This window comes from Anabrus simplex, chromosome 2, assembly GCF_040414725.1.
Source record: "Anabrus simplex isolate iqAnaSimp1 chromosome 2, ASM4041472v1, whole genome shotgun sequence".
NCBI lineage: Eukaryota > Metazoa > Arthropoda > Insecta > Orthoptera > Tettigoniidae > Anabrus > Anabrus simplex.
This window is the reverse complement of record NC_090266.1, coordinates 318,134,785-318,158,755: the sequence shown is the minus strand read 5'-3', so window position 1 is coordinate 318,158,755 and position 23,971 is coordinate 318,134,785. Positions and strand designations below refer to the sequence as shown.

Here is a 23,971-nt window from a genome sequence, read left to right as displayed (position 1 = left end):
AAGGCACACAGTGGAAGAGTACAGAGAGAAGTGGAGAAGAGCCGATAAGGTATGTAGATCCAAAAAAAGAGCTTTTGAGAGAGAGTCAAAGAACTGGATGAAATGGATAGGAATGAGGCATGAAAGTTTTATGAGAGAACAAAAGATCTTAAGAGAGGATTTCAACCAAGAGCTGTTTTCTTTAAGGACGAGGATGGAAACCTCATTGGCGACAAAAGCAATGTGCTCGAAAGATGGCAGGAGTACAGTAAAAACTCTTTAAGATGTTTCTGCAGGTGACAACAAAACTTAATGTGTTAAGTGAGAAAACGTACTGCTGGGTATACCAGAAGAAACTATCCGACTGGGATATGGAAACACTAGATACAATTTCTTTCTGACATGAAGGCATTTTACATCGTATATTTGCGGGTACAGTGAAAATTGTATCTACCTTTTCTCAAGATGAAAGTATTAAAAGGTGTTAAAACACGAGAGAACAAATATGAAAACCTTTTCTGCTGGGGCTTATAAAATAAGTGCACTGAACGGTGTGAAAAACAGCAAACAACAAATATGAAAACATACGCACAGGGGCCAATAAAAATATCTAAGTATTATTGCAGATCATACTCTTTCTAAAACAAATGTTGGTAGAAGCCTTTTATTTCGGAGCAGTGGGTTATAAAACATTATTTTCTGGTCACATTCTTCGACAATGAATTGGAGTTTATACTTGGCCATGTGCAACTGCGACAGAATGACTTTGGCCGCCATTTTGAAAATTTTGACCAAGTCAAATTGATCGAGTCGAAACCCGAAGGTGCGAGTTCAACATTAGCGACCTCTGTGCGCTTAAAGATGCGGATGCCAAACCACTTTCTGAAGGATTTTATTGTTTTCTTCATTAGAAAGGAACTTTACCTTTTCCGTATCCATACCTAGGCTATCACAAGACAAATATGCACCACTAGTCAATTGCACACGATTATGTTCCTGATGATGATGATTGTTGTTTAAAGGGGCCTAGCAGCTAATTCAGATATAGTCTACTGTATCACGCGCAAAAAAATTTCACTGTACCACTCAACACACAATAAATTTCTAACTTCTGAATAGAAGACGAAATACAAGCACAAATGGGGCCCACTTTTTCCGTAATCACACAACTGTGGCGACTGCTCTTACCCGAGTTGTAAATCACGTTGCTTTCTGGTTTTTCACAAGGGATGATAAATAATATTTTCAGGGCTAGGAAAAACGTGACCGTACTAAGTGGTAATAGCGAAAAATTGTGACGCGAAAATCAAGGTAAGTTTACATAGATTTAATACGATATGAATCGGGACTTCAAATTTACGACTTGCTAAGCAGGAAAACATGTTAATGAGTAACTTACTAATGAGGTTTCACTATATTTTTACAAGGTACTCAATGGAAATTATGAAGATGATAAAGAGGAAAACATCAGTGATGATGGGGAAGGAAGAAAATCGAATGAAAAGTTAATAGAGCAGCCAGATTTAGGAGAGGTCAGGATAGCCATTAAAGCAGTAAAGAACAACAAAGCCCTAGGTGAAGATGGGATGGAGATAGAACTGTTGAGAAATGGGGGAGGAGTAGAGAAGGCTGTTCATGAGTTGATAAAGGAGGTTTGGATGAAATAGGAAATGGCCAAGGATTGGATAGTAGGCATAATATGTCCAATACATAAGAAAGGAGATAAGGCAGTATGTGGAAATTACCGAGGGATTATGTTGCTGGATGGAACTTACAAGGTTTTCAGTAAAATATTAGTCTCAAGACTGGAACTATGGATGGAAAGGATACTAGGGGATTACCAAGCAGGTTTTAGAAAAAAAATCACTGTACACTGGATCAGATTTTTATATTGCGACAATTACTGGAGACAAGCAGCTGCACCAGCTGTATGTTGATTTTAAACGGGCATATGACAGTCTAGATCAGTGGTTCCCAACCTTTTGTGGCCCATCTCCCCTTTCTGGAGGTTGACTAACACCTATCGCCCCCTTTTCATTTCCATTGTATGCCTAATTTTAATTTGAAGTAAAGTGTAAATAATAAAGCAGTTTTATGATTTTAAACAACTTTACTACCATATATAAAAACAAACAAAGCAGTTTTATCCGGTCACTCTTAAATAAATTAGAAAAATATTAAAATGTACATTTTTTACAGATTTTTATGAACAAAGAAGTGAAACAAGATCATTGACTTAGCCTACATTTAAAAAACAGGAGTATATGTTTTCATTTTTAAATTGGAATCTGGAAAAATTGAGAAAGTTGACAGTTAAATTTGAAAAAGTAAATGAAAGTTTTGAAACATTGTTTTTGTTTTATTTTATCTTTTCAATAGCTGCTTTGTGCTTGGTGGATTTCAGTTAAAGCTTGAATATCCGGCCTTATGTTCGTCAAGTTCAGGTGCAAGTCTCCTTTGAGGCAAATGTCCGACTTATTTCTTAGTTTTGTGAGGAGCTGGACAACAGAAATAAATTTTTTTTCAGCTAAGAATGTTGACGGGAGCGAGATGAGACGTGGTCCAATTTTCCCCACAGTTGTGGATAAGTGTCTATAAGCTTCACCCAGGCTAACTCGTAACCGCTCTGCTTGAAAATGATTTTCGCTTCACGGTCATACTTCAGATCTAGAAACTCCGCCTGAAAAGAGTTATCAAGCTTATCCAAAGCTTCAAACGAGAATGGATCTAGAATCCAATCCGGAATTTGTAACTTGGTCAAATCTTCAAATCTTGATTCCATGTCAGTTTTTAACTGGTCAAGGCGATCAGTAAAAGTTAGGATTTTGTCTTCTGGGAGTTCAGGAGTCTCGTTATCCGACACTGAACACCTTCTAAGGGTCGCAAATTGAATCAAACTTGGTGATGAATGATGAAATAATTCCTTTGAGCTTGATAAGTTTCATCTTGTTTCCTTTGAAGCCTTATATTAACTTCATTCATTTTTTCAAAAATGTATGTAAAGTATGTAAGTTCCAACTTGCGTTGCTTCACATTCTCGCCTAAAACAAGATCAGACGTATCGGGAAACTCAGTAACCGTGTCAAAACAATTTGAAGAAACAGCACAAACAGTTTCCTTCGGAAAGCCACCTCACGGCCGTATGTAGAAGCAAGCGTTCGAATTCCTCGTCATTTTTGCGGCAAAGTTGTCGGAACAGACTGTCACAGAGAATTAGCTTTGATATTGTTGACACCAGTAATAACCAGTTGTAGGGTTTCATGCAGGACATCACTCAATTTTTTCACAGATAAGTGTTGACGATGAATCACACAGTGAATAATGATGACCTCTGGCACTTCTTCCGTAAGGTGGGCTAGAAACCAAGCATGGCAACCTGACATGGCAGGAACACCGTCTGTTGCTCCAGCGCTCACGTTTGTTAGGGGAATCTCTTTTTACTCAAAATAATCTTGCACCACTTCAAATATCAAGCAAACATCATTTCCTCCGTAATTTCCCTTTGTTCATTGATAAACCTCACATAAGATAATTAAATACAATTGCTTTGTTATCAGTCACAGTTGATTCATCAGTATGCAATGCAATTTTTTTTCCAACAAACTGGCGAGTTTGGATTCAACGTCCGTGGTCATTTTATCAATTCGTCTGGAAACAGTATTGTTGCGCCAAGGAACCAATTGACTTATTACTAGGGTCCTCGCCTAGCATGATTTCAACTTCTTTTTTGTAGCCGGTAAAACAAGAGTTTCGCCAATTGTGTAAGGTTTACCACATTTAGCGATCAATAAAGACACCTTGTAAGAAGCAAGAAGACCTTTGTCATGGTTGGTTGCTCGTTTTTTAAAATAATTCAATCACATGGGCTGTTTATCAGCTTTAGCTTTGACGTGTTGAAAATAACTAAGTTCTTTACTCACTTTATCACTGTGTATTCTTGATAAATGATCTTTCATTCGCGAAGGCTTCATGGCTTCATTACTAGTAAATATTTTATCGCACAAAATACAATGTGGAAAGTGCACATTTTGCAGTGATGCGATAAAACCGAATTTTAAATACTCAGCTGAGTATTGGAGTATTGACGACACTTTTTTGAATCCATTGTGCATGAACTTCTACACTTCAAAACAAACGCACAAAAACAGAAAAGACACGCACAAAAACTGATGGTGAGGCGCACAAAGGCTAGTTAAGACTGAAGATGAATGTAGATGAATGGCAAGTGTGTTGTGATGGCAGGAGGGGGAGGAGGTCGAGTCACCAGTGGGCCGCACTGAGCACTAACAGGTGGGGACTGTAGAGAGGGGTGAGTGCAGTGAACTCGTCGGCTGAGAACAGGCAGTGACTCGTGCTACCCGGCAACTTCTACTGTACTGTAATATTTTAATTTTCCCCTCTTTGAATACTCATCGCCCCCCCCCCCACTTATTTATGGCCCCCCTGATAACCCAAATCGCCCACTTGGGAGCGATCGCCCCCAGGTTGGAAACCACTGGTCTAGATAGACGCAAAATTTATAAAATTACTCGAGAGTTTGGAATCCCGAGGAAATTGGTTAGGTTGACAGAAATTACCTTGAAAACTACAGTATGCAAGGTGAGAGTGGAACAGACGTTCAATTAGCCTCTACAAAACCATTTCTCAAATCTGCAGAACGGCTTCAAAACATGCGAGTCTTCAAATTCTTAGAAAGGCCGGCTACTCAGGGGCAGAGTTATAACGCGTGTATTGTACTTGACGCTTAGTAAAATTAAGTTTTATAGGCAGCAGGAATATTTTCGTGATGGATAGTCGTATTGTAAAGATACGTAGAAAAGGTACGGTATTGCCGGCAAATTTTCAGCGGGTTCTCGTCGATATTATGATGCCAATTTTAAGTTAATGGTTAGTAAACACTCGGAAATGTAGAATAATTGTTCAGCCACAAGAAAATACGGCATAGGCCTAACTAAAGCCAATATTTGGCGTTAGCGCGAAGACAAAGATCTAAAAAATGCGTACGGTACCGTACTGTACAAAAAATGCATTCAATGGTCTGCAACAAGGACGCATTAAAGAAGTCAAAAATGAAATTGTGAGGTATGTGTACGAAAAACGCAAGGGCGCAATGGCCATACCATGGCGCAGTAAACTCGTTCGTTGACTTTCAACGTCCGCTATTAAGCCTATACATCGCCAGCCGGCAAATGAGATGTGCGTGTAGCGGTAGCCGGTTATATCTGACGCTGAGCAAAAGTAACAGTTTTATAGACAGCAAGAATAACTTCCTGATGGATTGTCGTATTGTAAAGACGCATGGAATAGGTATTGCCGGCAAATTTTCAATGGGTTCTCTTCGGTATTTTAAGTTAATGGTCGTTAAACCCGCGGAAATAAAGAAAATTGTGCAGCCACAACAAAAGGCATCACGAAAGCCAATGTTCGGCATCTAAAAATGGTCTAATAATGCGCAATCCTAATGTGCAACAGAGGCATTCATATGATTTTACAAAGTGCTTTTTGTCCTGATTTAAATTTTTTTGAAGGAAAAAATGGTGTTCGTCTTGGTTTTGGAGAAATGGGGTACTACATTTTTTCAGAATGAAATTAAACATACACTTTCACGTAGTATCGGAATTCGAAAAATAACAAACAAGTAATCCATAGCGTGGATATCATTTGCGGAAACGCAAGATTTGAAAAAACTGATTGCCGTTTCATACCGATTTTTAATGTGTATGGGTTTTTCATGGATTTTATTAAAAAATCTGATATAACGACAATCCGCTATAGCGAGTAAATTTGTCGCTGTTATGAACTCTCGCTATAATGGACTTCTACTGTATTTCCTTACAAAAAACCAAAATGTAAATCAATAAATCACACATTCCAAATTAAATTATTCGTATTGCTACCAATGGCATTTGAGGATGCAAATCAAAATAACTCCCCCCTCATTTTTCCACAATTTGTTCATGAAGCTGTTATCCTAGATTTTGAATTTGAAGAATGATTGTAGTTTCGGACGAAGGAATGGGCAAAAGCTGTTTTGCCACGTAATGTTGTCCATGTCAGTAGTGCACGGTAGAATCAGTTCTGCAGTCATATGGGCTTTCTTACATTTTGCTACCCAATAAGCTACATTGTAGGTTGCCAGAAGAGCTTTCTTTGAGATTGTTGCCTGTTTGGAAAAGTACTGATTGTTGTTGTTGTTTCATTTGACTCTGTGTTGTTGAGAAATATTCTGTTGGTTTTTCCACGTCATTCCTATGAACACTTACTAAATGGAGTTTTGATTTGCTAGGTAGCATACATTCAACAGTGTGTTCTGTCTAAACACAAAACACATTGAGGTGCTCCTTGTTATTCACAAGAGTGCACTTGAAACCAAAATCTAAGTAACCATCATATTTTCTGTACACTTGTGTTTCCTATCCTCATCAGTTTCCTGTTTGTCTTTAAGTTCTCATTTCTTTCTGTCACTTGCCATTAAAAAAAAAAAAGGAATTTCCATTATTTATCAACTTTGTGACAAAGTCACAACATTTTTTTAAAAAATTTGAAAACACAAAAATCACTGTTTCTAACTGTGCTGTTAGTTGCAATACAGTAAGTTTGTTTTTGAGGTTATGCCTTCTTACGTACGCTGACCAGCATTTAAAATGGAATTCCTCTGAGGTTGTGCAGATTGACCAACACCAAAAAGTAAAATTTCCCACAGCTGTCTTCTCACTGCTAACTATGAAAAAATCCAGTGCTCCTATTGAATATCACTGGCATAGGGAGTATATGCTTTCATTAAGTTGTGATTCATTAGGGTGTGTTATTTTAAATTGTATTGCAGGCTGATTAACATTTACCTTTTGTCATTTGTAATTTTTGTCTTTTAATTGCTAATAGGGATATTAAAATACAAGGTGCAGCATAAGTCATTGAAATGCTGCACATTATTGCACATTAACATTGTCAAATTTAAGCCATGTCATGGCAGAATCTGTGTGCTTTGAAGGTAATTTGTTTAAAGGGTAGTGATAAAACTGGCTTGTTAGTATTGAGTGACAAGCTAGCTCGGTTTGTGCATTCATTGTTAACGTTATAAACTTACACTATTAATAGAAAATTGTCTGCAGAACAGGGTGTGTTTGTTTTACAGAAGTGGAAGATGTAGAGAGCAATCTTTCATTGAAAAGTTCCCATGTAATCGGTCACTGTGCAGGTGAGCTATCTACAAATTAAAGAGGAAAATCTCTAAATATCTAGTGTTCAAAACCTTTGCTCCCGTAGAGGAGTATGGTCGTTTAAGCACAACGTCGTCTTAGGCCCAAAGAGGAGTAAAGTTGTTTCGCGCTTGTTCAGTGTAGCATGATCCAATATGCTTGTGTTTTCAGAGACCAGAAGAGTTCTGCCTAGATGTTCCTTTTCCTTCTGGTAGATGGCTCAAGTGTCATATTTTCTCGACACTGTGCATGCGTGCACGCACATACACACACGTACAAACCCCCTCTCCCCCTTTGTGTTCTTTTAATTGTTTACAAGCCAAATTTGCCATTTCGCAGACTGAGGGAAATAGCAAGTAATAGTAGACAAAGCTTCTAACGAGTAAATTTTATAGTAATAAGAGTGGTTCCAGAAGAAGAAATAAGTGTTATTTTGCACAGTAATGATAGGTGATATGATAGTTTCAGATAGTAAAAGTGATTGTGATTATGTGCACAGTTAAAGCACTGGAAGGGTGAATTAATCTGGACAGGAACAATGAACAAATTTCCTTTCTATTTTCCATCAGCTCTAAAATTTGATGTATGTATGAGTGTAAATAAAAACAGTGAGGAAAACTATTTTATGCCTTATAAAAATAATTTTTTCCATAATGATTCCATGAATATGCACTAATGTAGAAGTCAGCAGTCAGGTAGGCAGCTTTTTAAAAATGGCTGAGTCCCAGCAGTGGCAAGCTGCTCAAGCAGCTGAAATAATAATTATAAATATTTTTCAATGGGTCTGTGACTGTGAACAAGTATCTTTGAATGTTGGCAGAAGTTATGAAATGAGGGTTGGAGCAAAAGTCATTGCAACCATTTTCTTTCTTGCAGATACCAGCCTGGTTGGAAAATGTGACATGTACAAATGAAAGGGCGAGGTGGGAACTAACATGTGTGGACATTGAAGAACATTCAAACTTGGTGCCTCACACATTTATTACAGTAGTGTACAGGACAATATTAGTTTCATGGTGCAAAATAATTGCAGCCAAGCACACCTCCGTACATTACAGAACAGCACACATACAGTTGACATGACAAAACTGGGTCTAAAGGCCCTAAAAGTGGTCCCCTGCAACGTTCACTAAACGCTGTCAATGATGTGGGAGGCACTGAATACCATCTGCATCACCATTTGCCGCACCATGTGTAAATCGGGTCGTCTGTTGTTGCACATCATTGGCAATGTTCTCTCATGTTGCAAGCCGTGTACTTCTACGTTCTTCCTTTACCTTTTGTATGAGACGAAAGTCACAGGGCGAAAGGTCAAGAGAGTACGGCGGGTGCTCCAATTCTTCCCATCCCTAGCATCACAGTTGCCTCTGTACACACTCTGCTTTGTGGTTTTGCATCACCGTGCAGCGGGATTGCTCTGTCCGCCAGATCCAGATGTTTCTCCTGAACACCACGTCGTACCTGTCACACCAGGAAGTCCCTGTAGTACTCTGTGCTCACTGTTCTGCCATGTGCATACATGCCAACTTCTACGGTTTGTCCGTAAAATGTATGGAAAGACTATAATATTTTATGATTTTACATACTAAGATCCCCTTTCTAAAATTTGCTCCAGAGCAAGCTTTCGCATGCCGCTGATACACACTGTGTGACCAGCAAATATTCGAAACGTCACTGATTTATCTGATCATTACAGTCTTCAACTGGGAATACGGGATGCGTCACGAATCCCGGTCAATCGATACAGATTTGTAGAGACCGACTCTTATGGTGGGTACTCACTAGGAGGCTGCAACATGCAACGCAACGGTTACTGCAACCTTGCATAATGTGTACGTTCGTCAAACCTCAATGCGAATACCAGTAGCCAGTTGTGACACATGCAACAGTGCTGTCCAGTCTATTCGTTGCCGGGCTGAGTGGCTCAGATGGTTGAGGCGCTGGCCTTCTGACACCAACTTGGCAGGTTCGATCCTGGCTCAGTCCGATGGTATTTGAAGGTGCTCAAATACGTCAGCCTCGTGTTGGTAGATTTACTGGCACGTAAAAGAACTCCTGCGGGACAAAATTCCGCCACCTCAGCGTCTCCGAAAACCGTAAAAGAGTAGTTAGTGGGACATAAAACAAATAACATTATTAGTCTACTCGTCACAAGTACTGTATATATTCTGCTGCAATACCTAATTGAAGACTATAAACATCCCCGTCAATGGTGGCAAAGTGACTTTTACAAAGGTAAAGCTAATTCCAATTTTCTTCTGCATTTGAAATCGCAAGAAATGAGAGGATATTTTAAGAATTTCACTCGTATATCACCGACCGAATTAGAGTTAAATTTGGTTGAACCGTAAATAAAAACAAGGGACACGAAATTTAGAAAAGCTATATCTGTTCAAGATAAATTGGCACTTACTTTCAGATTTTTAGCCACCGGTGACAGCTTTACCGGCTTGCAGTATCTCTTCAGAATATCCAAGCAAGTCATAAGTTTTTTTTGTTTTTTTGTTTGGGCTATTTGCTTTACGTCACACCGACACAGATAGGTCTTATGGCGACGATGGGATAGGAAAGGGCTAGAACTGGGAAGGAAGCGGCCGTGGCCCTAATTGAGGTACAGCATGGTGTGAAAACGGGAAACCACGGAAAACCATCTTCAGGGCTGCCGACAGTGGGGTTCAAACCCACTATCTCCCGGTAGCAAGTACACAGCTGCGCGCTCCTAACCGCACGGCCAACTCGCCCTGTAGTCATAAGTAAATTTGTACCACAAGTGTGTCAAGCAATCATCAGCGAATTAAAAGATCACATAGAGGTAAGCTTCATTTAATTTTATTTCATTTCATTAAACTTTTCTATGAGATGTCATTTATATTGAAATCATTTGGCACTTCACTGAAGGGTCCCATGATAATGTACAATTGCGATATAATACTATTAAATTTAGACAGGATTCCTCAGTCCACTCCATGACCTCTGCGCATCCTGACTATGAAATGTGCCTGCAACACGTCAACGAACACACTGCGCGCCGCTTTGTGTTCGCCGGAATACCGACAACCAGATGGATCACAGCGCGCCTCGCTGCGAACGGTTGCAGCAACGAAGCTCAAGACGTACTCATTAGAAAAATATGGTTGCAGCAACCGTTGCATTGCATGTTGCAGCCTCCTAGTGAGTACCCGCCTTTAGATAACCGCACGCTTGTTCTTTGCATTGATTCATTAATACACCGTCCTGTATTAAAAATAGTTTGTTTGTTCTTCATCATGAATTACAAAGCATAGACGAAAAAACATGTGAATTATGTTAATCACTTAATTTGCTTCATATTTATTGCCACGTATTGCGAAGCTGAGGTTATGCAGTTACGGAGTAACGTGAATTGTGTTCCTTGCTTATTTTGTCTTGTGATCGTTGTTCATCGGTAATCATGAGTAAATCCACGAAAAACGTTATCAGGTGTTCAGGGAAACCTATTCTTTGAGTTTTCCATGTATACTGAAATCGAGAAAAGGTGACAAATTTGCGTTTTGTACCGTGTGCTCTTGTGATATTAAAATAGCACATGGCGACAAAAACGACCTGACTAATCATGTAAAGTGTGTTAAACATCTTGATAATTTGAAATCCAAGGAAGAAAATCAGAAAATTAACAGTTTTTTTTTTTTTTTTTTTGCCGAAGCTGGAGGTAATGTTTAAGATGTAATAAAGGCTGAGTGTTTGTTTACTTCTTTTTTAGTGAACACAACATTCCATTGAATGCTGCTGATTGCGTGGGAGCTGTGTTCAGAAAGATGTTTCCTATGTCAGAAACTGCAAAAAAGTATGGTTGTAGTCGCACAAAAATGTGTGTCCTAAACGAAATAGTGTTGGCTACTGAATGCATGATTTGAAGCAGTGTATAGATTCATTCAAGTGTCCGCGTGAATCGATTCAGAGGAACGGCGAGCTCACGGCACACGATTCAGCTTACTCCCAGCAGACAGTGCTGAGTGGCGCACTCACTGGACGTTGACGGGGAGCCGAGCTTCCGCCGCAGCGAGACAGTGAATCATAGCACATCGAAAGAATCGTGAACGAGCGCGGCTCAGTGAGACACGAGATACACATGGCTCCTTATCGGCTCACTGGACACGCGGAGAGCCGAGCTTCCGTTGCAGCGAGACATACAGTGAGCCATGGTACAGTACATTGAAAGAATCATATGCTATAATGGATTCTCAAGCTCAGCTCATTTGAAAATAATACCCATTTGCATTCATTGTCCTCTTCTTACTAGGAGGTTTAAATAACAGATGGTTTTATTTGCAGTGTTAAAAAGGTAGTCAAAACATAATCCTGAAGTAGCTAGTAAGTAGGTAGGCTATTAGGTTATACTGTTTATTAGTTTAATGAATCTTAGTATTATAACTTAGTTGACATTTGGCAATTAAACTCTACTCTAGCCTGCCCGATGACTATGAGTCATGCTCATGACCACTCAAAAGTACCTGTTTTATATTGGGAAGAACGGCTCACGATTCTCTGTTCATATGTCACATCGTTGCACAAGACTTCAATCATATGTGGACAGACGCAGAACCAACATTATGTTGAATCTGAAAACCAGCAGGCTACTGTACATCTCGGGAAGCCTATACAAAATATGACGATTTAAAAAATCCTCAGCTGATAGAAAAATACATATTTTCAGAAATGACTGAGCGAGTTGTCGTGCGATTAGTATCGCGTAGTTATGTGCTTGCATTCGGGGGATGGTGGGTTCGAATCCCACCGTCGGCAGCCGTTAAGATTTTTTTCCCCCTAGTTTCCCCATTTTCACACCAGGAAATGCTGGGACTGTACCTGGGACAGGCCATGGCTGCTACCTTCTTAATCCTAACCTTTCGCATCCTGCGTCACCGGAAACCTTCGATGTATTAGAGTGACTAGCATTTTTTTCTGAGAAAGGAGTTCATAGTATGAAGACCAGATGGCAGCTGCGAGCACTGAATGCTGTTGCTGTTGTCTTACCAGCACATACTACACAGATGCAGTAGGAGCGGTGACTAATGTGTTGTGAATCGGATCACTGTAACGATTCAGTAACGTGAACGGAATCAAATAAATCGATTCAGTAAAATGAATCGAATGTCCCATCACTAAAACGAAATGGCGCATACTGCAACACAGGACATTGTTACTTGTTTACAGAATAGTCCATTTTCTTTGTCAACAGGTGGAAGCAATGATTCAGATTTCAAGTTATATCCCATAATGGTTACTTTTTATGATGCTGCTCGAGAAAGTATTGCAAGTACTGTTATCGTTACCAGCATTGGAAGGGGATTCAACAGGGTGCAACAGGGCTGCTATTGTCGCAGTTGGAATGACATAAAGTGCCAATTAAGAAGTGTCTGGAATTTTGTTCTGGCAATGCTCTTGTTATGATTGGACAGAAAAGTGGAGTTCTAGCAGTTTTGAAAACAGCTCATCAGGATATTTTTGGCGTTGGTTGCAGCTGCCATCTAATTAAGTTAGCTGCTGAAAAAGCTGCTGCAACTTTACCAGTTAGAATTGATGAGATTCTTGTTTTCTATTACTTGGAGAAGGGGTCAGAAGAAAAGAAAATCTTCAGAAATTTCAAAGTATGCATGGAAAAGAAACAAAGAAGTTGTTGAAGCATTTGTGCACAAGATGGTTATCCCTAGCCAGGTGTTAAGACAGATTATTAGATCAGTGGGATTCACTTTCAATTTTTTAAGAATGAGGTGGTAGTGAGTACTCCAAATATTCTGCCAATTTATATATTTTTTTACAATTACCGAAGGACACAGTAGATCTATTGATGATGATGATGATGATGATGATGATGCTTGTTGTTTAAAGGGCCTTAACATCTAGGTCATCGGCCCACACTACATCTTATGACAAACAAATGAAGAGAGTGTGCGATTCTCTGTCCTCCTCCTCATCTTCTGCCAAAAGAATGGCATGTTCTTCCAAACATGACTTACCTGTTTTTAGAAATGTGAAACCCACTACATCTCGTTTCTTTCCTCTGACCTAAACAGGGCATTCTCTACTTTTTTACATGTGACTATCCCATCATTTGATAAGATCAGTACTGTTCTTCAGAATGCTTCCCCACATATCCATGTACTGTTTCAATTAATGATGGATCTGTTGAATTAGATGCTCACCAAGTTTGTCAAGCCAAGTGCAGTTAAACGGTCTGCATTGCTTGATGTCCAGTATCACCTAATTCAGAATCAGAAGGATGATGAAGAACTGGTAATTGGCATTCAAACTTCAAACTTGGTTAAGGTGCTAAAAGATGAAGACAAATCTGTTTTTTTCATCAGTCAGAAACTATTTCTGTGCAGCCTGTTCCGTTTTAAGAACAATGTGTATGCTAAAACATGCACAGGTTGCTAAACTTAATGCCATTGAAGAAGCACAGTTTTCTTCTGACAATTTATTTTTGGAGAATTTTCCTATTTTGTGTAAAAGAGAAAATTAAACAAGTGATGATGCTGTGATTGAACTCCAAAGTCAGTTTGCGGCTCTTCAGATAGACGACTTATTTAGTGTTGTAAGTAATTAAGCTACAAATGATTCAAAATGGGCACAGTTGTTGAATATCCATGGAGCTGATGGACATTATAAATATGACAGGATCTCTAGGTTCATGCTGTCTGTTCTTACCATATCACATAGTAATGCAGAGTGTGAACGAATTTTTAGCTTGATTAAGAACAGGACACAGTTCAGGTCATCGATGTCCAATGGAACTCTGGAAGCCATTTCCATTTTGAAGACCAGAAATTCTGAAGCATATTATACAAACACGTATTCTATTGACTTTCTGAAGACAGCAAAGCAAGCCACAACATTAGCTGTTAAATCAGAATGAAGATGTGCGTGTGATGGTGTAAATATTGTAAAAACTTGGGTGCATATAATTTTATGTGCACCATACTCGTTACTTCAGAGCTTTAATTAGTCATGTGTGTAAACAAATCACGTTGTGTCAGTGTATTTCATTGATGCATTTTAAAGATGTATTTGTTAGTTTAACCAAGGTGAAATATTTTGTTCCTTATAATATCATTGGTTGCATGTAGTGTTTTACGAGGTGCATTTTTTTTAAGTAAGTACCGTTTTGATACAGAAAAAAGTGATGCAATTGTTTAAATAATTCCTCTTTTTACATGAAAGCGTGTACATTAACCCATTAGCGCCTTGCGTTTCCATATGGTAACGATTTTCGCACCTTTTTCTTTTAATACTGTCGGCAACAGGAAATACTCGGGAAGATTGTAGTGTCATCCGACAGTTAGAGAAGAGTTTGTAGAATCGAGTAATCACGTTTATTTAATTTTAAAATCTATTGTTGCAACACAAAGACTGGTGGACTCTTGGTTATTTTAAGATTTCTGCGAAATGGCTGCCGGCTTCGCGTAAGGAGTATATAAAATCTATAAGCGAAGTTCTTTCATTGGATTATGTTTACAGTAGTGTTGTGCATACTTCATTATATATGTTGTAAGCATTTGAAATAGTACGGGCGCACAATGCCGTAGTAGTGCTTGTTGAATCATTAGTGTTGCCATATGGCAACGCTAGGCGTTTATACTTGGTAAAATTGCTGCAGCTGTCAGATCATGATATTTTATACTGATTCATACATCTTCATTGCAGGAAGGGATTTTCCCTATTAGAAGCACTAGATATGCTACTGACTGAAGATCTCGATGGTGATATTTTTGTGGAACCGCCCTATGTAAATGTAATTACAGATGAGCGCTCCTGGTGATGAAGATGATGGTTGGCTTATTGATAATCTCTCTCCCGACAGTTACGTGTCAGTACTGAAATGAAGCTTGTAAATAATGGAAGAATCGGGGTTAATTACGATGGTGAAGGTGTGTTACCAGAGGACGAAGTGCCTTTTCTGTCTACTGTTGCAAGTTCTGTTTCAATACCCGATGCTGCGAAAGAGCGGTTAACTGATAGAGGAAATAATAAATCAAATAACAAACCAAGATAGACCAATGAGGCTGATTTCAATATTGGGCGACTGTTGACATTTCTGGAGCCTAGTTATAGCAAGTGAAAATCCAAGACTGTTGTTGGCATTTTTGAATTGTTTACAGATAACCAGCTGATCGAACATTTAGTTCGCGAGACTAAAACATATGCAGTGTTTTTAAATTGTACGGATCCACAAATAACTTCTGATGAAATTCGTTGCTTTATCGCCATACTTTTCATTTCTGGATATAATAGGTTGCCCTCCAAGCGTTCTTGTTGCGACACGCAGGATGATATGAAGACAGTGAAAGATTGTCATTCCCTATCTCTGTGCCTAACGCACAAGTATTGCGGGCGAGCTCTTATATGCCTCCGAAAATATAGACTACTCTAGTTACTCTATAGTTTGTAACTGCATCTGAAGTGCTTTGATTCTTCATTTTCTATTTTTAAATTTTATTCTATTGTTCCAGATAGTGTTTTGTTTCGACAGGCAACGAATTGTACATATGTATCTATGTACTGCAAACAAATATTTTCTCCTTTGTTCAATAATTCTTTTTTGCTGTGATGTTAATAAAAACTGATATTCCATATTCTTACAATAAATAATGCTAAGATATTTCAACACTGTTACTGCATGAAAACAAAAAAACACTTTGCAACCTAAATTCGACTTTCAAAACTCATTGTTTAAAAATAGGTAGTGCAAGCGCCTAGCATTGCCATATGGCAACATCAAATATCTTATGACCTAGTGATTCCAAAATTCTGAAAATTGTTTTATTAGTTTATTTTGGTCTCAAACATACGGCAAAACACAATAAATAAGCAAATCTCAGAAAAATAATTAATTCAGGCGCTAATGGGTTAAACTACTTCTTAACGTAAGTACCAAGCATATTAAGGCACTTGTCATATCTTGAAACCAGCTTCTGAATTCCATCCTCGTAGATATCTGCCGCCTGATGTGTCAGCCACTTCTGCATGGTCGCTTTTAGATAGTCATCGTCGTGGCGTTGACCTAAATGCTTTCTCAAGTGCAGGAACAAGTGGTAGTCACTAGGTCATGTTACGGAGAATGATCAAATTGTTCCCAACCAAATGAAGCGATGAGGTCTCGGGTTCGATTAGCCATATGAGGTCGTGCATTGTCATGAAGGAAAAGAATCCCCCTTGTGAAGATGCCATGCCATTTGTTTTGGGTTATGTGAACACAAATTCTGATAATCTAAGCGCCCTGACATAATTTCATAAAGAACTGCCCTTGAAATTTCAGCAACTCATAACTTAATGATGAAATTGTAAAGTGTCTGTTTTCTCGAGCCTTTGCATCTACTTTTTGCACCTATTCGTCAGTAATTACAGTCACCCACTACATTTCTCGTTGTAGGCATTAGTACGGTCTCCTTTAAACGCTCTAAACCATTTTCTTACCATTCCTTCGCTGATAGTGGTTCTCCATACACTTCTCTAATCTGCCGATGAATTTCAACAGTTTTCCTGCCTTTTTCATTTAGAAAACGAATCACAGTGCGTACTTCACACTCCGCGGGACTGTTAATTGTCAGGGGCATTTTCAGTTCGCACAAACAAAAATAAATACAGGTGAATGCTTCTGTAATGGCGTTTGTGGCTTGCCTACAGATGTACGTACTGAACGCGCTTGCTTTGAACGAGTACCAAAGTGTTGCAAAGGCCATATTTATAAACAGTACTAACTTAAAAAACATGCTTCGTATATTAATGCTGTTAAATTCATAATTATCTGAAGTGAAGAAAATACATGAATTTTGTCGTGTTTTAATGCATTTTGCCGCGTATTTTGACATACGGGGATTTTACTGATAGATCAATAGGTAAGCTGGCAGGTAAGCATGTGAAATGAAGCAGCACAACATGACACCCCTGACATGATGCGAGACAATCACCATCATTTTCACCGGGGAAGGATTCTGCCGCCTTGATGATCCGGCATGTCGCCACTCCGCGAGCTGTTGTTTGAGTTCCGGTTTGTATGCCCTGGCCCGAAATTCATTGATGACTATTATTCGTGACTGTGGAAGTGGTCGCTGTCCTGTTGCCAGTGTGCTAGGTGGTCGGAGCATATTGCATATTGTATCCACCTTTGAACTTCATCATTGCATGCGGTACCCACCACGATGTGATTTTGTGCAATTCCCTGTCCACAATTTCCTGTGGATGGTGCATTTCTCGATGCAACTTGCCCCCTCTTAACTCCAGTAGCGTCCATTGTCTGTCTTCCCCCAGCAGTTGCTCGATGACGGCCCGTACCTCATCCATCCGCGGTGACAGGTCGTCCTGAGTGTTGCTAATCACTGGTTGCCACACGTCCTCGCTGAAACTTTCCTACGGCATTATTCCCAAGGGCTTCGACCAATTCACTGTGACAGTCTCTGCATTTCTCCCTTGGAGAATGGCTGGTTTGATGTATGTGCGTTGCTCAACACTGGTTAATTCCATCTTGCACGACGCTCGCTCCACAACTGATTTCACAGCGCTCTCTGTGCTACTACCAACAATCACAGAACCATCTGTTCTTGTGAATGCATACTATGCCTGCATACCTTCCATGCGACAAATAGCAGTTAGTGATCCGCTCAAGTATCTCCAGTTTAAACCTTCGCACATCGTGGACTTGGCCCTGTTGAGTCTTCTCTTTTTCCGGGGTGCTGAATTCAATGTTCTTACTGGCATGTGCTTTCGTCAAAAATTAGATGTATAGCTTTTCAGGCGTTTGCTCTATTAACCAGCATTTCGTCTTAGGTCTGACACTAGACTCTTCAGAGTGGGATGTGTCAGACCCTACCCACTGATGCTGGGGTGTAAAAGGCTTCTGATAAGTTCACCTGCATACACCCAGGCATCAGACGAAATGCTGGTTAATAGAGCAAACGCCTGAAAAGCTATACATCTAATTTTTGATCCGATTTTGATATGCTCTATTGGTGGAAAAATATCTAATTCCCTCCATGGGAACTTAGAATTTCCATATGCTTTCGTGCCGGGACTAGTGTCCTGGTCAGGTGGCACCCTCGTTTGTTGGTTGTCGTCGGTACAATGATCCCGTCGTATCTTCACGATGCCGGAACCACCATCACTGCTTGCAGGCTTCACCCGTGTCTCCAGAGCTGTCGTACTTTCACACATCGCACTCGCTGTTTCCGCCAGGCCCTGAACTACGGAGTCCACCATCACTACAATGATCCCGTCGTCCTGTGGAGTTGCCATCTTCACGACGCCGGAGCCGCCGTCACTGGTTTGCAGGCTTCACCCATGTCTCCAGAGCTGTCGTACTTTCACACAGCGCACTCGCTGTTTCCGCTGGGCCTTGAACTACGGACTCCACCGAGGTTCGCACTTCTTTGCCCAAAGACTTGATTTGGTCTTTTATTTCTTGAGACTGAGCCTCGATTTTCCACTCGAGTTTTTTGGATTGGGCCTCAAATTTTTAGACTGGGCCTGAATCAAAGCAGTTAGTTGTGAACATAATGCTTACCCGGTCGTTGATTTCTTGCTCCGAGGTGACTTCGAAGTCGAAACTGCCTGGGTCCTCCTCGTTGTCTATCAAATCCTGGCGCAGCCTCTCTTGTAAGTCCGCTTTGCTTCCAGTCGCCGGTAAACCTCGCGATGACACCGCTTTCCGTAATATCGCCACGGTTATTTGTTCGATCTTCATTGCAGTCTTGAAGTGTCCTGTCCTATCCTGTCATGGTTGCCAATTTAATGTTCTGCGATGCGATTTTATTTTACGCAAATAAATATCACATGAGAACACGTTCACTTCCTTGTATAAATTACTTTATTTACACTGTACGTCACAACACACAATTATACACAGTAGCAAATGACACTACAACACTCGATAGCGGAGTATCCTGAAGTCGATTCTGACAAGAACAGATATCACAACACTGACTCGCGCACTATAACATGCACTCTCTTGAATTCACCGACTCTGCCTCGGAGCCGAACAGTTACTTGCAGTCCATCACTTGCCTGAGCCCTAAGAACTGACTTCACTCACTGACAGCTCAATATATATACTATTCGATCAACCATCTAGAATTATCGACTTCTGGAAGAGTTCTTACAACACACTAATGGAACACACTCGAAACATCGATCGACCAGCTAGTCGAATGGGTACTCGAACTTTCGTTTACTGTTCAGTAATACACATGGAAATATCTACAACATTTGTAATGTCTCTCCTTGTATCTGGATAATAAAACCTTACAGTAAGTTTCCAGAACCCTTCATATATACCAAATTATATTACAATAAGTCTGACATACGAACATTATGGAATTTCCTACTGCTTTCGACTATCTAGATTTTGAGGTTAAACTTATGCTCAATACGTATTTGAGGTTATACAAATTTATACTACATATTTACTGGGAAACCATGTACTAGTCATGTTTAACATTTAATAAAAGATAATTTAGCATTAAATAAACTATAAATAATATATATTAAGCATAATAATCGAAGGTTTTACATCACTTACAATGTCGTACGTGCGGCATGTTCCACACTGTCTTCTCTCTGTCCATCATCAGGTTCATGTCCTTCCATCTCTTGCGTTGCACATACACATATATACCTTGAGGGAATTTAACGCCGTTCAGCATAGTTTTACTTTTTAAAATAATATCTGGCGGCAGATTTCTTCTGTCTGTGGTTATGGCAAGCATTATTGTACAGCATAGTTTCTCTCTTACCTGTTGATTTTAATGGAATACTTGAAGCATCTCTTGCAGCAATAGCCGTACTGTGAGGTATACCAGACTAAACCGGTGTCTGATCACCATTGGCAGTTTGGGACAAATGATATGAAATTTCCTCGCACTGTCGTAGCACAAAGCGGTGGAAGGCGTCAACTTTCTCCATATAATCCAATGGCAATTTCTGGCGTATAGAGGAGGAGGCGTAACATCATTTGCTTAGAAGACATTGTCCCCAAACTCGCTGTATGAAGCTACCGAATGTGATAATACGATCATATGATGTGGCGATTATGCCTTGAAATTTGTTGTCCCATGATGATGATGATGATAATAAATAATAATAATAATAATAATAATCTCCATCTAATCAGATTGCATGAAGGTTTGACTCTGAATTGAGTAAGGGCTGGACTACACCCTGCATGAGATACAAGGCTACTGTAGTTCTAAGAAGGAATGGAGAAATCTGTCACACCAAATATTTAGTGAAATAACAGTATGCATGCATGTGTAGATGGGAGAAAGAAACCAAGTTGCCAGGGAATGGGTGCAACAGTTTTGTGTTGCAAATAAGTGTGTTCAAAAATGTGTAATAGTTGTTTTGATTTATGCTTTCAAAGCTCTAAGTGCTCCACTATCTAGCTAGACATTCCATCTTTCCCTACCTCTTCTTACACACTTATTCTCTCTTCTTTCCCACCTCGATTTTATTTCTTTTCCTCCCTTTCATTGTTCTTTATTTTTCGTCAAATCTTCCCTCTTGTTAATTATTATTTGAAGTTAGCTCTTGTCTTTTTGGATAACTCCTTTATTTTTAAGTGTTGATAGTACTACTTCAGATCATTAATGTGTACTGGAGGTGGTTCTCAGCTCATTTTAATATATATTTCTTTTATTACAGCTGGGATATTTCCAATTCCTGAGTATCTGAATAAGACAGTGGTGAGCATGTTGTGTCACATGCTGCAAATAGATCCCATGAAAAGGGCTACCATTGAAGATATAAAGTAAGTTGTATAGAGTATTTTATTAAGATTTTGTTGAGTGTTTTATTTGCGCAATACCGTGCAGAATAGTGCAACCGCAGATAAAAGATTTTGAACCTCGTTATAAATTTAGTTTGAGCCCTAACAGTTTTTCAATTTTTTTTGTCAAAGTTGATTTGATTTATTATATATTGTAAAAGAAAACCCTGAACTAAAATAACGTATTTCTACTTGACAAAAGTGATTGGAACATGAGTTTTACAAGTAATTCCTTTTCTTGCAATAATTGCTAAAGGTACTTTGGACATCAAATGGGAATACTTTTTTGTTGCATCTAAGGTTATGTTTTCCTATTCCTGCAGAAGAAATGCCTGCAGGACTGTGGTAACTTTTTTTGCTAGTGACTTTACATCGCACCGACACAGGTAGGTCTTATGGCGGCTGTGGGATAGGAAAGGCCTAGGAGTTGGAAGGAAGCGGCCGTGGCCTTATTGAAGGTACAGCCCGAGCATTAAGCTGGTTTGAAAATGGGAAACCACGGAAAACCATCTTCAGGGCTGCCTACAGTGGGATTCGAACCCACTAGCTCCCAGATGCAAGCTCACAGCCGCGCGTCCATAACCGCATGGCCAACTCACTCGGTGGTGGGGTTTTTAACATGTGGGGTGTATTGTATAGGCCTACTAACCATAGCCCAACAATTTCTGATGTATGCTTAGGATCATTGTCTTGTTGTAATAGTTGTTTCCTAAGCCCAACTTCTCAACACTGAGATTGAGGTTATTCTGCGATATGCTTTTATGTGAAAACCTATCCATATTGCCATCTATAAATATAAGATTACCAACACCATTAGATGCCATACAGCCCCACGCAATTACCCCCTCCCCCCCAGTCCCATGTTCCACAGTATCAATAATGTTCTTAGAATCCCATTCCGTATTGGCTCTTCTCTAAACATGTGTCCGCTCATCAGTCCAATGGATGTTAAATTTACTATCATCTGACCAGAGGACGTTATCCCAAAGCCCGTATCTTTTGTTATAAATTAGTTTGCAAACTGCAAATTAACCGTACTTAGAAATTGCTTTTGCCTGGGAATTTTGGAATTATATCCAGTCTTAAGGACCCTGTGAACAGTCCCAAATAAATGTGCTTACCTAGGTCTTCCTTCACCTGTGTCTGGCTCCGTGGCTAAATAGTTAGCATGCTGGCCTTTGGTCACATGGGTCCCGGGTTCGATTCGCGGCAGAGTCGGGAATTTTAACCATCATTGCTTAATTTTGCAGGCACGGGGGCTGGGTGTATGTGTCATCTTCATCGTCATTTCATCCTCATCACGAAGCGCAGGTCGCTTACGGGAGTCAAATCGAAAGACCTGCACTTGGCAAGCCGAACATGTCCTCGGACACTTCCGGCAGTAAAAGCCATATGCAATTTCATTTTTCCTTCAACTGTGCTGTAACCTCCGATGCGCTAACCATTGGATTTTGCTTCACATACGACTAATTTCTGTTCTCTTGGGCTAAGCTTCGGTGGTCAGCTGGTTCTTGGTTTATTCAGTACTGTGTGAAACTTCTTATATAGCTGGACAATGTTAAATTGACTTCTGTTTATTGACTCTGCAATTTGGTCATACATTTTGCCCTGATCTAATAGATTTATCACTGTTTCAAACCTCTAATGTGGTCCCCGCTGCTTTACGTCCCATGTTAACTGTACTGTAGTTGCTACGGTTGAGTACTGGCGACATGCACTTTCACACTGGAGAGTAGAAGGCCTACTGAACAATTTGCCTGTGGCAGACAAACCACAATGGTTAAGTTAATAAACTCATGAATGTCAAAAACCTATCAGATGTAAGGCTTTCCAGGCGTTTGCTCTATTAACCAGCGTTTTGTCATAGGTCTGACACTAGACTCATCAGAGTGGGATGTGTCAGACCCTACCCATTGGCGCTGGGATGTATGCAGGTGAACCTATCAGAAGTCCTTATAAGAGGCACAGTCTGATAACTGCATACGGGAGACAAATCTCCACAATGGAATTATTGCCTGCCTAGCAATTCCGTATGGAAAATTCTAAATTCCAATGTTGGGAATTAGATATTTTTCATAATTGTGAAGATATTACTGTGTTTTGGACGTCAGTGTCTTTAGAATTAACAAATATTGCAATTTTAGTATTGTCTTTAATACTATTAAACTGTCAATGTGTTCACAAATTCCTATGCATATGTATTCTACTACTTAAGTTTAGAATTATAATTAAGCACAAATTTGTCAAAGCTAATAAACAATGACAGGTCTTAACCTTGAGATGATTACAAAGGCGGAGGATGCTTGAAACCAAGCGAAACATGTCCCTATAAAATAGAGTTGCAGCAATGTGAATTTCTAAAAACGAAAATTATTGTATTGAGAAAAAAACTACAAAATACAAAATTGTAAGCATTACATACCACTTAGTCGAGCAGCTCGTCTCCTTTCTCCCAAGTTTCCCCAGCCCAAACTTTGCAACATTTTTGTAATGCTACTCTTTTGTCGGAAATCGCCCAGAACAAATCGAGCTGCTTTTCTTTGAATTTTTTCTACTTCTTGAATCAAGTAATCCTGGCGAGTGTCCCATACAATGGGACCTTACCAGAGACTTATGTGCCCTCTCCTTTAGATCCTTACTACAACCCCTAAATACCTTCAAGACCATGTGCAGAGATCTGTACCCTTTATTTACAATCATATTTATGTGATTACCCCAATAAAGATTATATTAAGACCTAGGAACTTACAATGATCGTCAAAGGGAACTTTCACCCCATCAACGCAGTAATTAAAACTGAGAGGAATTTTCCTATTTGTGAAACTCACACCCTGACTTTTAACCCCGTTTATCATCATACCATTGCCTGCTGTCCATCTCACAACATTATCGAGGTAATTTGGCAGTTTCTCACAATCTTGTAACTTATTTATTACTCTGTACAGAATAACATCATCTACAAAAAGCCTTGTCTCTGATTCCACCTTCTTTACACATA

General features: G+C 39.6%; 1 protein-coding gene across 4 annotated transcripts in view; it reads left to right on the top strand.

Annotated features, from left to right (window-relative positions):
- The window catches only part of LOC136864091 (5'-AMP-activated protein kinase catalytic subunit alpha-2), a 460,086-nt gene that overhangs the window by 51,801 nt on the left and 384,314 nt on the right, over positions 1-23,971 (top strand). For all 4 annotated transcript variants that reach the window (XM_067140653.2, XM_068226161.1, XM_068226163.1 and 1 more), the window contains one exon: positions 20,850-20,955. In XM_067140653.2, the coding sequence (XP_066996754.1) occupies positions 20,850-20,955 (106 nt within the window). The remainder of the gene's footprint in view (positions 1-20,849; positions 20,956-23,971) is intronic.